We start from the raw sequence: 14,535 nt of genomic DNA, 5'->3' as shown, positions 1-14,535 counted from the left end.
TCGGCCAAACAAAAGTGAAACACGGATTTGGATCTGGCAGACCTTAGGGACAAATTATCTTATGGATGCAATAGGCTAAGTAGTGAAGGATCAAATTCAATTTTGTTTCTCTTGTTTGTTATACTTTATATGATATGCTAAGATTACCCTGTTATATTGAATGCCCCCTCCCTTTTTTTTTATTGACACCAACATCTCTTTTCTAAATAGCTACTCCATACCATGGGCAACCATAAATAACACTACTTCTTTTGAGAAAATTAATAAAATATAACCTTTATTAAAAACACTGACTGCACAGGCCTAATTCAGCAGCTAAATACAGAACTTCTGCAATTAAAACTTCACTCTTAAACACAAATGGATAACACTGTGTCATTACGTGTGAAACAGTGTTGTATTACAGCATGATAAAGGTTATGCCTGTCCCTTCAGGTGACATGAGCCAAAACTACGCAAATGTCAACTTTGTACATTACTTACAGAAGAATGTTGAGAATGTGGGGTTGGTTTATGACACAATTTTAATCTGTCTGTGTCGACAGCTCTGCTGGTGTTTGGATGAGTTTTGATGAAATCTATACGACCAATAATCTATCTCCTTTCATTTTAAACAATTAGCCAAAAAAGTGCAAGTAGCCCTACTAAGACATTATAGTTTCAAGGCACAGAGCAGACATTTAGAAAGTCTTCTTCAAAAACAAAGCTGGAAGCATTAATTAGTAACAGCTCATTTGATATTTACAGTGTATATCAAGACCTGAGAATGTGAAACTAACTCAGTTGTTTTCTTGCTTTTTTAAAGCTATATTGTACAAGAGTTGCCTTTCAGTGCCAATTGCTGGCAAGTGATAAATACTAATAAATGAACAAGTAAAGGCAATATTAAGTATTTAGTAGACATATTAGAGATTTATTTATGGTTTGAGCTTCTTGTTTTTTTCAAATTTCATGTCTCATTCAGCTTTTTCATTCACTTCTGTTTTGTCCTTGTCAAAAGGTGCAAAACAACATCCATCCTCCCTACACTTGAGTAACCAGTGGTTCCCTCAGATACATGTTTCCTCCTCTAAACTCTGTGCTCTGTCCTGTACACAGTCCACCCAGCAGAGTCCCATTCAAAGGGCTGCAGATGCCTTCAATGGCATAATAATCTCCCTCCGGATCTCTATCCCCTTCCTCACCTTCCTCGTCTTCTGGCCCCTCATCTTCCCACAGACTTGTCTGGACATGTCTGTACTCAGTATTATCCTCACATTCAGTCTCCCGATGGTAGAAGTAGCTAAAGTTGGACACAATGACGGGCACTGGCAGAGAGATGGTGAGCACGCCAGCAATGGCGCACATTGAGCCCACCATCTTACCCCACACTGTCTCTGGGTACATGTCACCGTAGCCCACTGTAGTCATGGTGACAACTGCCCACCAGAAGGCATGTGGTATACTGATAAAGTCTGTGTTGGTGTGGTCAGCCTCAGCAAAGTAGATGGCGCTGGAGAAAAGGATGACACCGATAAACAGGAAAAAAATAAGCAGGCCCAGCTCACGCATGCTGGCCCTCAGTGTCTGACCAAGGATCTGGAGGCCCTTTGAGTGACGAGACAACTTGAAGATCCTGAACACCCTCACTAATCTGATGACTCTGATGATGGCCAAGGATGTGGCTGGAGAGGCGTCATTGTCTTTAGCCAGCTCGGTACCCAGAGTAACAAAATAGGGGAGGATGGCACTGAAATCAATGATGTTCATGACATCCTTGAAGAAGTGCGTCTTGCTGGGAGAGCAAGCGAAGCGCATCAGGAGCTCAAAGGAGAACCAGCATATACAGATGGTCTCCACCATGAAAAAGGGGTCATGGAAAACACTGTGTGGAGGAGGCATATTCTCAGATACGTTCTTTGCCTGAGAGTGGTACCTGTAAAAATATTCCTGGAGACAGGACAAACAGAAAAGATAAAGTTAAAAAGTAAAATGGAAGTATAATCATAAAATAATTAAAATACAATTGTCAAATACAACTGTCATTTTGCAAATTGATCTTCCAGCCCAGATTCTAGAATAAAATTTTGGCATTGTACATTTCTGCAAACCACAGTCAAGTCACATTTATACATTTCATACACTTCAATGTTTGTAAAGTGACAGTTCTGATTAGACTTATGTGACCTGACTTCGTCGTTGTAAGGTGGATGGTGTGACACCAAGGGCAAGACTGCTGCCAAGCCGTCGGCCACTTTTTTAGACCTACAAACAACAAAACTAGGTGTTTTTTTTAGACAACAGTGGCATTTCGAGTCATGAAACTGTGGACTTTCAGTCAAACAAAATATTTTTTCTTAATCATAGCCAAGTGCCTAAACCCAAAGACACAAAGTTTCAACATAACATTGAATGTTACATATCCATACTTTGCAGAAATGTACAATTTCAACATGTTCTCTGACAATCGGGTTGGTTCATCAAACTATAGATAATGTAACACAATGGAAGGGGATAGTGCCAATTTACCCTCTTCCCCCCTTTTAGCAGTCTTTATGCTAAGCTAACCAGCTGGAGGGTACAGCAACGTATTTACCATATATACATGACAACGATATATTTCTCATCTGACTACATATATATTGACACACTGTTTTCATGGTACTGTAATAAAGTACATTGACACTTCAGCATGTTGTCCACTGTCTCATTGGTTCTCAGTTTTGACACCATCATAAAAGTGTGTGACATCTGCGGCTTTACATTTTAATCATAGCTTCCCCTATCTCATTTTCAGTCCACCTGTCTTTCCTTCCTCCGTGTCTGTTATTAGCATTACATTTAAGCATTGGACCGTGGCCGTTTAAAACGTCTCACACTTAACATCAAATTAAAAGTGTCAAAACCAATGATACGGATACACAGGGATCGGTTCAGCAATGCTGTGAAGTATAATATATAAAGTTTCAGCCAGTTTAAATAAACCTAGGGTATTCCTTGTGACTTTTGGTAGCAGGTCAGTGACAGTGTTTATCTCTAAAGGTGGACATCTACGTGTTGATCTGCTCCAAGGGCTCTCCTAAGACTAAATATAACCCCGTGAGATCTCCGAAGAGAAACACGAGACGTCTCGTCGTCCATCTCCACCTTTGCTGATACTATCCCCCTGGCCTCTGAGGCCAAACACCATTGCCAATGCAATTCAGTGGGCCTGCCACTGACTTGGACTGGAGTAAGTTACAGTAGTTTCCTGGCAGCTCGATGTGTAAAGGCAGGCCTGGCCTAGCATAGCAGCCCTGGAGGAATGTGTTAACATGACCCAATGTGCGCTTCTCATCCTGTGAGACCTTTTAGTCTCCGGTTCTAAGCCACCGCATGGCTTTATTGGCTCACCTTTGCTGATGTGTTCGGTCACTTGTGTGACCTTTTATAAACAGCACATAACCATCACCTCTCCTTGTCTTTCCTTTTATTTGTACTCCAGGCCCCCACACGTTACTGCCTGTACCCCTCAGCACTTCCTGAATCCATGTGTATCAAATTTAACAGCCGACTAAAATAATCTCACCATAAGCCTCCCTGAGTCTCTCTCACTCTCTCTATCTGGTCTGCTTCCAGACACATTGAAAAATAGTTGTCTCCGTGTCAGTACCTTTCCTTCTAACAGCGTAGTACTCACCATGTGTTTACGTAAACACCTGCTTCCCATGATATCATGTGTCTGTTTGACCCAGAGAGTCAACACATTCAAGACCTTAAACCCAGGTGGTTTGACATGTCTTTAACAAGTGGCTTTGAATTTATTGGTGTGATATTAAACATAAACTATGATAAGAAAATATAAAATAGATGAAGTGTTAGTTACTTTACAGTTCTTTTCAAGAGAGACTTAAAACATTGAATTCTCTAATGACCAAATATTTTACCTTTGAGCTATTCTAACCATCTCATTATTATGGGATCAGGATCTTGTTATTATAAATACATTGGAAATGCATGAATTTATATCCATGGAGCATTCAATATTGGTTAACTGGTCCTAGATTTTCCAATTTAACAATCCCAGGGACTTTAAATCCCTGCACAGTGTTGACTATCATTTCCATACACATAAAGTAACAGTAAAGTTTCCAAGTGTCTCATACCAAAAGAAAGAAGAGCAGATTAAATGTGACTGCACCTTTACTGCCCACTGTCTTATGCTGTAGTCTAGGTTAGCAAAGACTGACACTGCCTTAACTTTCACTGCAATTGCGAGATCCTGATCTCACATTTACAAGACTTTCCTCATGATTATGAGATCAGGTGACACGTTGAGACACCTTTCACAAAGTACTTAATCCTTTGTAATCTGGGAAACGTGGTTTGATTTCTTTCAGAAACATAGGGGGAGAAAGGGCAGTTTCACAGTAAATGTCCCACAAATTGCAAGAAAAAAGTAAAAGGTGACAAGAAAATGACCTGAAAATTAGTTTTAAAAAGAAGATGGATAATTAGAAAATTATCACAAAACTAGGAGAAAATGTCCAGAAAACTAAATTTATAATTAGTAATTATATATTAAAATCATGTTACAGAAAAAATTTTTGTACCTTTTACTAATTTCTTCTTAAACTGCCCCATGTTTTAAAATAAATGACACCAATTTACTCAGGTTTCAAAGGCTTGAATGTAACACCCCTATAATGGCATCCATGTCTCCTTCACAAATTTTGGAATCCCTAAAAAAAATTCTCAACGAGGGCTGCAACAACAAATCAATAAATAGATTATAATCGATTATTAAATGTGTTGGCAACGAATAAAATTATCGATTAGTTGAGACTATTAACGCCACATGCAGACAGGAGACGCCGGTGTTTTGAAGAGGCATAGTGGGAGCGGAGAAGACGTTTCATATGAAAACCTTAAAAGTTTGGGAGCACTTCACGTTATGCAAAACAAGGAAGTGTGTGAGCTGCAAAATATGCAAAAGTGACAGCACAGCACGACGGTTATGATACAGCATCTAAAATTAAAGTGAGGAGGAGAAAAGCTCAACGGCAGAGTAAGCCTAATCAAAACGACGCATGTTCAGTTTTAAAGTAAGAAAACCTAAGGGTATGTTCTAAAAGCTGTCAACATTTAGTTTTTGAATTGTTTCATGTTTGATTTTGTAGTTATTATTTCTAATTTAATATTATTTTGACAGCTCAGGGATGCAACCGCCTGTTTATGCATTGCATTTTTTGCACTGTTGTCAATGGTAACCTGTTTTAAATCCGATTAATCGATTAATCCAAAATGATTATCAAAATAATCCTTAGCTGCAGCCTTATACTCAACCCTCCATCCTTGACACATCTTTATAATATTCTGTTTCTGTTTTTAATAACATTTCCTACCTCTCGTGTCTCTTTCTCACTCCTGAAGTCTGGCAGTGTCTCCAGGCAGAAGATGAGGATGGACACCACAATGACCATAACACTGATGATGGCTATGATGCGTGCGCCCGATGACGACTCTGGATGCTCAAAAAGCATCCACAGTCTTCTCTGGATTTCGTTGGATGGCAGCGGCCTCTCCTCCTCTTTTGGAAAACCCTCGTCCTCCTTGAAGCGGTTTATGATGTCCTCTCCCAGCTCGTAGAATGTCAGCTCATCCATGAAGATGTCCAGGGGTATGTTGGCGGGCCTCCGAAGCCTCCCGCCTGACTGGTAAAAGTAAAGAATGGCATCGAAGCAGGCGCGATTTCGGTCCAGGAAGAGTTCGTTGCGAAGCGGGTCAAAGTACCGTGACCTCCGCCTGGGGTCACCAAGCATGGAGTCAGGGAATTGGGCTAAGGTGCGAAGCTGAGTCTCATAACGCATCCCTGAGACATTGATGGCTAGTCTTTCACTCAGCGCCCATCCAGTCCTCCACAGAGACCCAGAACGCCGTCTCTCTTTCTTCTTCTCCTTCTCATTCCCTTTGTTCTCCTGCTCTCCTTTTTCACAGTTGAGCTGGTTCTTCAGCTGTTTGTCGTTCTTGCCGACACTCTCTTTCCCTCTGCCTCGTCTTTCATCATCCTGTGGATCACTGCTGTCCATTACTGCGTGTATCACAGGCCAGGGAATGCAGCAAACCACTCTTCTGAGAATTCTTCGAACAACTGGACTTTGAAGCAAACCCTGTCTGAAACAAGAGTGATAGCTCCATCAGTGGATTGGATTTTCAGTTAAAAAGCATTACAGGTTACATTAGGGGACATGTTATACAAATCCATTAAAAAAGTTGCAAGATTTTTTTTAAAGTTTCACTTACTTTATGTAAAAGGTGAACTGAGGATTAAAAAAAACTGACAAACAACAAGCAATGTTAGTACCCAGTTAGTGAAATGAAAGCATTTACTTACTAAGTGTAAAACAGCTGGTAACAGGAATTACTGGCAGGATGAAGAAATCACATTGTTTGTCTCCCGTGGCTCATCACGTTGTCCGTTTTTCTCTCTGTCATCATGTCCGTCTGTCATAAAAACAAAGCCCTTGTTTTGTCTGCCTCTCTGACCAGGTTGTACACAAACTGCGCTTCCAGTTGTTTGCTCAGGGAACATCCGCAATCTTATCCCATGCCTCGCTGCCTCGCGTTGTCTGTCTTGAAATTTTTTGGGAATGCTGTCCTGTTGAAATTCAATATCTAAGCTAGATCCCTCCAACCCCTCCCTGTCCTTTCCCTCCATTTCAGCTATGAGGCAAGACAACCTTCAACCTTCCTATTAAATGTCACCTCTGCCTGGCACGACATGATTTTGCGCCCTCTAACAAGCATGGTACCCTGACTGACAGAAGTCCCTCACTGTTCGTCATTGACTCAAAAGTTTTTGATTTAAAAACAAGAAACAGTTGAACTCAAGTGATAGTCATAGAAAACACATACATAACAAATAGCCCATTCTTTTCTTTTAGTTCTTTTAGTTTTGCATTACTGTAGCAGTTTATACTGGCATGATTCGGGGTATGTTGGTTATAAATATTTCACAAAAGCCCTTTTCTTACTTTTTATAATTACTGAACAAAATTTGTATGTGGTATGTAGACCAAGAGACCCATGATAACATGACCTTGCACTAAATATAATGCAAGAATTCGTTTACAGTTTTGTTCAAACAGCAAGAAAATTTAGAAATGTTGGAAATTTGTTGTTTGATGGTGGAAAGCATGTTGGTAATTAAACCTTTAAAACCTGACCAAATTGGCATTATTTCTTAAAAAAAAAAATAAATCATGCAAGGAATGAGTAATGTGCAACTTAAGCAATTACCCAAATTTAGCGAGAAATTAGCAAAAAGTTAAAAGGAAATGAACAAAAAAATAGCAAAAAAACAAAAATAAGAAAACAAAAATAAAAACAAACACAAACAAGGAAATGAACTGAAAAAAAATTGCTAAAAATGTATGTTTACATTGACTATACGTGTGTAATTTATATTTTTTCTAGATATTTTCCCTCTTTTCTTTTGTTATTCTTTTTTTCTTCTTAAATATAATTATCTAATAATTTTCTGTCTCTTCTTTTAAGCCCATTTTTAGGTCATGTTCTTGTCACCTTTTTCTTTCTGATTTGCTGGACAGTTGCTCATTGCCATAAAGCCATGTTTTCTTTTTCTTTTCTTTTTTTTACTTATAATTTATTAAGATTTTCTTTTGCGGTTACAGTGTCAGGGTACGACAGTTTGTTTTAATATTATCATTTCTTTAATGTCCTTGCAGTCCAATGTTGTTGGTGGTGTCATTCTGTAGTCAATCCATTTTTCCCATTTTTCCCTTATAACCTTAATATATATGTAATTTTTTTCATTACAAACATTTCTTCCATAATGCACATTCGCTGCTCCTCAGTCAGAGGTTCCGCTTTGTACCATAATCTTGTTATTGCTGTTTTACCTGCTGATAGAAACACTTTAACAAGATACTCATCTTCATTTTGTATGGTATGCTGTGTCAAATTATGAGTATTTGTACATTTTGGAGATCTCATATCCAATTATTTTTTTCAGACTCAACCATATTTTGTCCCAATAACCTTTTAATTCTTGACAAGTCCAAAATATATGTTTATGGTCCACATCCATATGTCCACATAACCTTCAGCATGGTTGCTGTCTCAATATCAGTTTCCCCCTAATCTTTGGAGTTATAAAAAATCTAACTGTGTTTTTCCAGCAAAATTCTCTCCAGATTCTGGAGCTAATGGCCGTGCATGGTGTTTTACATATATTATACCAATCCCCCTCAGTTATTTTTTCCCCTGTAGACTTACATGTAAAGACTGGTTAGAAAAGTCTTGCACTTATAGGGGAGGGGGGATGGGTGAGAGGCTTATAAATACTCCAACTTGGATTCAGTCTTAGCAAAACCTATCCTACTACAATTGAGTAAACCTTAACCAGAAAAAAAGAAAACATTCCACACACAACAAAGGAGGAGAAAGAAAGTTTTCTGAAGAAATCAAACCATTTTACTCAAGTTCAAAGGTTTAAATGCTTGCAAAAGGCATCTGAATACAACACAAGAAAAAAATATGATGAGCCAGGTTTAAGATTTAACCTTTTTAAACTTCATAAACAGTAAGCATGCAAATAGGTGTTTAGTAAGGCTACTGCTGTTGTTTTGCAATTTAACATTCACATATCTACCATCACTCACACCAAAAAAAGCAACAACAACAAAAAAAAAAAGCTTCAAAGACCCTTGAAATGTCAACACAGGTTGTTTTTAATCAAACAGGATTTTCCTGCTAACCAACATAACATATGATTAATGTATCACATACTTAATGTAACATGTAAATATAGAATTTGCAACTTTACCCTTAATTTGAAGCCAGGAACTTTCTGAGCATCCTTCTTGTAGCCAATACAGTTTATGGCGTAGCACAGCGCAGGTGTAGCCAAAGACACCCACTGTGGCTTGATCAGCTTCTTCATCCAGCTGAGCACTGGCACTCACCTGTAAGGATAATTGAAACAAACCTGTGTTATCTCATGTTTTGCTTAGTAGATAGCATTGCTGGTGTTTTTTTTGTTTTTTTTTTGCAGTTGTTGCACTGCAACCTAAGTATAGCCTAGCTGTCATGTTAGCATTGGTATAAACTAAGTTTTAGGTTTAGTTTATTTAAAAGGGACAGTGCAAATTAATAAATACATAAAGTATAAAAATGCCAATGTTACAGTTTTGCTAGCTTTGCAGTACATTTTAACCCTAGGCTAGTGATGAGTAACAGAAGGCAAGGCAGCTTCATTTGTACAGCACATTTCGTACACAGGGCAATTGAAGGGCTTTACAGAATAATAAAATATAAAAATATAATAAAAGATACAGATTTACAATAAAAGAGAAAGAGATAATATAAAAAGTTAAAAATCAATTACTAAATTACTAAAAAAGTGCAGACAAGAGGTGCAAAGATAAAAAGATAATTTAAAATGATTTAAGATCAAATTTAAAAATAAGTTGGTAGTCAGCAGGTGGAGTAGGCAGTGTGAAAAGGGAATATTTTTAGCTTTACCTTAAAAGTGATCAGAGTCTGGGCTTGACGAACCTCATCTGGGAGTTTATTCCAGGTTTGTGCTGCATAATAACAAAATGCTGCTTCACCATGTTTAGTCCTGACTCTTGGGACGCTCAGTAGGCGGGCCCCTGATGTTCTGAGGGTCCTTGAGGGTTCATATGTCACAAGCATGTCAGAGATATATTTTGGCGCTGATTGATTGATTTGTAGACAAGCAGTGAGATTTTAAAGTAAATTCTCTGAGTGACAGGAAGCCAGTGTAAGGATTAAAGAAGGTAACTTAGAGCAGCAAAGATATCTTAATTCAGCAGGAGTTGTTGTTGTTGAGAAATATCATTATTATAGGAGGTTTATTTTTTTCCTCATGGGTAGTTTCTGCCTCATGATCTACATGGAGACCTGGTTTCAAGGAGACTTCCCCGACCCCCTGGACCAGGTACAGGGCTTCTCACATGTTCGTTTGGTCAGGAATATTAACTCGGGGAAATCCAGGGGGGGTGTAATTTGCGTTTATGTTAAGGACTCTTGGTGCAGGAACTACACAGTTAAAGAAACAGAGACTATGGGAACATACTAGTTTGTGTTGTGTATATCCTGCCAAGTGGGAACGCATCTAAAGCCGTCTCACTTATAGCTGACTGTGTTCATGTGCCATTTGAAAGCAAACCACATGCACCTATTTTTGAAATGGGGGACTTAAATCATTGTAAAATGGACAATGCTCTTCCTGGTTGCCAGCAATATGTCAAAAAAAAACAGCACACGAAAAAATAAGATACTGGACAAGTGCTATGGCAATATTAAAGATATATACGCTGCTAGAATCAGACCGCAACACAATTCAGCTAATTCCTACTTTCAGGTCTGCTCTGAAAAGCAGCAAACCTGTTACAAAGTGTGTGGCAGTATGGGAGTAGGAGGAGTTAAATGGTTGCTTCCTGGCCACAGACTGGGATGTCTTCTTTCAGGACAGAAATATTGACAATATCACAGAGGCAATTACAGGATATATTCACTTTTGTGTTGACACTGTAGTGCCATAAAAGACCCCAACAATAAGGAGTACATCACACTGGAGATCAAGCACTGCAGACGCAAAAAACAAGCTTTCCTGAACAACAACTCATTGGAACTGAGGGCTGCTCAAAAAGAATTCAAGGGAAAATTAAAGGAAGCATGAGAACAACAATAGCCTACACGTAGGGGAGGCTTTTTCAACCAAGAACAACAAAAAGCTGTGGGATGCTGGGAAAAACACAACAAACTTGAATTTTGACAGCAGAGGGTAGCATGTACTTAATGAACTGGAAAAAGCGAATGAACTCAACAACTTTTACAAGCGTTTTGTCTGTGTTGGGAGTGATGGTATTGAGCAATGTGTAAATTTGTTAAATACAATATCATGCAACTCATCAGATAGAATTGTAATTGATTGAGGTGCTGTGGCCGAGGTTTTTTAAAAAATACACACCAAGAAGGCCTGTGGGCCAGACGGTATTTCACCCCTCCTTTTTAAAACATTTGCCAATGACCTGACCCCAGCTTGGAGTCCTCTATTCCAGCTCTCTGCTGACACACATACGATCCCGAATTTATGGAAAAAAGCTGCCATTATCCCGGTTAGAGAGAAGCCTTGTCCACAAAGCAATAACGATTTTATAAAAGTAGCATTAACATCTATAGTGATGAAGGCACTAGAACGCATTATGGTAGGTAATCTTCGGGGTGAAGTACAACATCTCTCAGACTCCTGACAATTTGTGTATAAATCTGGTAGAGGAACTGATGATGCTTTAAACACTACTACACATTTTATTTGGAAACATCTTGAAAATTCCACTGCCTGTGTTAGACTTTTGTTTATGGATTTTAGTTGCACATTTAATACCATACTACCTCTGATCATGTTAAAGAAGTTGAAGCAGATGGAGGTGAACCACTACATAATCAGATGGTATTTTGCTTTTCTTACAGGTAGACAGCAACAGGTGAAAGCTAACTCAGCTCTCTCTGACACACAGGTTATAAATCCTGGGGCTCCTCAGGGCTGTCTGAGCTCTCCTCTCCCTTTCACACTATACACACAAATGACTGCAGGATTCAGCATATGAAAAACTACATTATTAAGTTCTCCGATGACAAAGCCATATTAAGTCTACTAACAAAGGATTCAGATATTGCTGTGTATAAGTCTGAGATAGAACAAGTTGTGCAGTGGTGTGAGGGTTACACCTTGACTTTAAATATTAACAAAACAAAAGAAATGGTCTTTGACCCCAGGTCTGTTGGCGACCACAGCCCTGTAGTTATTAATGGGGAGAGAGGGGAGCAGGTATTAGTGTTCAAGGTAGCAATATATGTGATATCTCATGCAGGGTATATGAATTGACTTGTGTGGAGTGAGTGGGCATTTATTAGTATTTTGTGAGCATTTATTAGGTGTGGGGCATTTGTGCAATAACTTGTATAGCACTTTGGTGTAATTATCCTTGTAGAGAATCTATGCAATTTTGGGCATTGTGCAATACTCTTGGGGTGTATGAACTGGTGGGGATACTGTGGATTAATTGTAGTCTGATTGTATGTGTGTGTGTGTGTGTGTGTGTGTGTGTGTGTGTGTGTGTGTGTGTGTGTGTGTGTGTGTGTGTGATCATGCTGCCTGTGTTCTCTCGTCCTAATGTGTCGATCCGAGGAGGATCCTGTGTGTTAACTGTAGTTTGACTGTATATTGTGTGGCCATGGGGCCTGGGTCTCTCGGTTGTTCAAGACAAATTTCTCCTAAGAGAGACAATAAAGGCTAACCTTATGTTGTCTTATCTATTTTTTTCCCAAAGTACAAAATAAAGCACATGTAGAGCAATAATATGACTGTATTGTTGGATAAATGGGCTTACCTTTTTAACATTTGCAGAGCAACATAACTAATGCAACATAAGCTGATGTATATTTTGTTTTTTTTTTGTTTGTTTGTTTTTTCTTTCTTAATTCCTGAAATTTTGAGCTCAAGTAAAATTCAACCCTTGTCTGCCTCCTCTTCACAATCACTTACAGGTCAAGATCAGCCCACGCCTGTCTCCCAGTCTTCCTCACAGGATTGTTTTGTGATGCTTTTGGGGGCCCTGCATCCATCGCTCTAATGTAGTTAAACATGTCAACATTTACCTTGGTTTTCCAGAGGGTGGCAGTAGGTTGATCGTGGTCTTGTGTACTGTATCTTGTGACAACTATAAAGTGAGAATACAACACAAGACAATAAGAGATCAATTATGGAGACATATAATGTACTGACTGACTGATCTCTCTCTCACTCTCTCTCTGCTTGTCTTCATCTCTCCTCTCTCTACGTCTGCTTTTGTCTCCATCTCTTATCTCTCTCTCCCTCTTCCTCTCCGTTTTGGCATCCAAAACTTGACTTTGCGAGACTTGGCCTCGGCAAATCTTGCTATCACATTTCATTTTTCTAACGTTACTGTGAGCAGGCGGCGCGGCTGGCTGCTCGTGTCTGTGACAGACAGTCCCGCCGGCACCGCTGAGAAACAAGCTAGTTACCTTTGGCAGGTTTGTTAAAAACTCCTGCTTTTTCTCCCTCTTCTTCATTTTCTTTGAACCGCTCTCGTAACTTCGCTTCATGTTTTATCTCGGCTGGTCTCTCTGTCCGTGTTGTTTTTACATGAATTGAATTTCAGCGCGCTGGAATTACTTCCGCATAAGCGCTGCGCAGTACGGTGATGCGCATCAAGGAATAGTCCATGTAGTGCCTACTGAAGAGGGGGGAAGGGGCAGACCGACTCCGACAAGAAGTGAGTTATTTATGAATTAGGCATTCCGCTATTGCTATTTTTGCGAAGGGAGTTTTTGAAAAACATAGTAAATGCGCAACAAAAATAGGGGAGAACATTTTATGGGGTCCCAAAGGGCATTTTATGGGGCTCGGGGCTCCATGCTAATGCCTGTTTCGCCTAATGGTGAAGTCCGCTTATGCCAGAGCCTTGAAGGGCTATATTTGAAGTACTGCGGATCATGCAGAAAATTGTAAAGTTATTTTACCGATGTCACCATAATACATCCATGTATTTTACAGGTACAAAGTTATATGTGAAAGTAAAGTGACGATATAAATGAATATCCCTAATTTTGTTGGTTTGAATTCTGGCAAACACATTTGTCGTCGGCCTAGAAAGATAATCTATTTAAAATATTCAGCTAAAATATTTACACACACACACATATATATATATATATATATATATATATATATATATATATATATATTTAAGATGTTACATTTAATTATACAACTGCCTTCAACAATTCAACAGATTAACTATGATTTTGGGATTGAAAAAATGCAAATACAAAACATTACAAAACAGGTGAATTTTTTTTTTTGTAATTTAATTTTTTTTTAAATTATCATTATTTGATTGTTATAACTTTTATATTTTTTTTGAAGACCGGTACTTCAACTTCAGTTTATTTTTTTGAAACAATAAAAAAAAAAAAAATGACCAAAACTGCCTAATACATAAAGACTTAATCAACCAATCAGTCAGATTTACTATTATTAGTCAAAGGTCCTCATCCATCTGAATCTACCACAGCAGACACTACTGCGTTTTACCACCAGAGGGAGGTGAAGTTTGGCACAAAGCAGAAAAAACTGAAGGAGGCCTCTGCCGACATTTCCTCATAGCTGCCTTCAGTCACAGAAATAAAAACACTGTTCACTGGTCTGCCACACTACATCCCCATTTGATGGCATATCATGTCATCAAATGATATAACTCGGACTGCATATACTGGTTATAACAACAATTTGTGTAAACAACCTCATAAAGCAATGAGAATATGCACAGGATGTGAACATATTTTATTAAAAAATGTAAGAGTATCAAGTATTGATTATTAGCTGTAGTGAATTCCTTTTGTTTTTTTGTTTTTTTTTCCGTAGAAACGTCATGATATTTTTAGCATTGTGCATCATAATCTTGGATGAGGGAATGCTATGACAGAGAAGTAGGTGCTTCT

The 14,535-nt window shown here is 38.7% G+C and overlaps 1 protein-coding gene across 3 annotated transcripts; it reads right to left on the bottom strand.

Annotated features, from left to right (window-relative positions):
* Nucleotides 1–249: 249 nt before the first annotated feature.
* Nucleotides 250–13,171, bottom strand: LOC121959359 (potassium voltage-gated channel subfamily A member 7-like). Of its 3 annotated transcripts, none has more exons than XM_042508632.1 (6): nucleotides 13,057–13,171; nucleotides 12,670–12,731; nucleotides 8,807–8,945; nucleotides 6,353–6,462; nucleotides 5,364–6,132; nucleotides 250–1,929 (listed from the first exon to the last, which is right to left on the bottom strand). In XM_042508632.1, the coding sequence occupies exons 5-6, from the start codon at nucleotides 6,045–6,047 to the stop codon at nucleotides 1,024–1,026; spliced, it is 1,590 nt and encodes a 529-aa protein (XP_042364566.1). In that variant the 5' UTR covers nucleotides 6,048–6,132; nucleotides 6,353–6,462; nucleotides 8,807–8,945; nucleotides 12,670–12,731; nucleotides 13,057–13,171; the 3' UTR covers nucleotides 250–1,023. The 3 variants fall into 3 exon arrangements, with proteins under 3 accessions (XP_042364566.1, XP_042364567.1, XP_042364568.1); XM_042508633.1 differs by having other exon boundaries at nucleotides 5,364–6,128; XM_042508634.1 differs by lacking the exons at nucleotides 8,807–8,945; nucleotides 12,670–12,731; nucleotides 13,057–13,171 and having other exon boundaries at nucleotides 6,353–6,535.
* Nucleotides 13,172–14,535: the final 1,364 nt, after the last annotated feature.

Source organism: Plectropomus leopardus, chromosome 19, assembly GCF_008729295.1.
Source record: "Plectropomus leopardus isolate mb chromosome 19, YSFRI_Pleo_2.0, whole genome shotgun sequence".
Taxonomy (NCBI): Eukaryota; Metazoa; Chordata; class Actinopteri; order Perciformes; family Serranidae; genus Plectropomus; species Plectropomus leopardus.
This window is presented reverse-complemented; position numbering and strand designations above follow the sequence as displayed.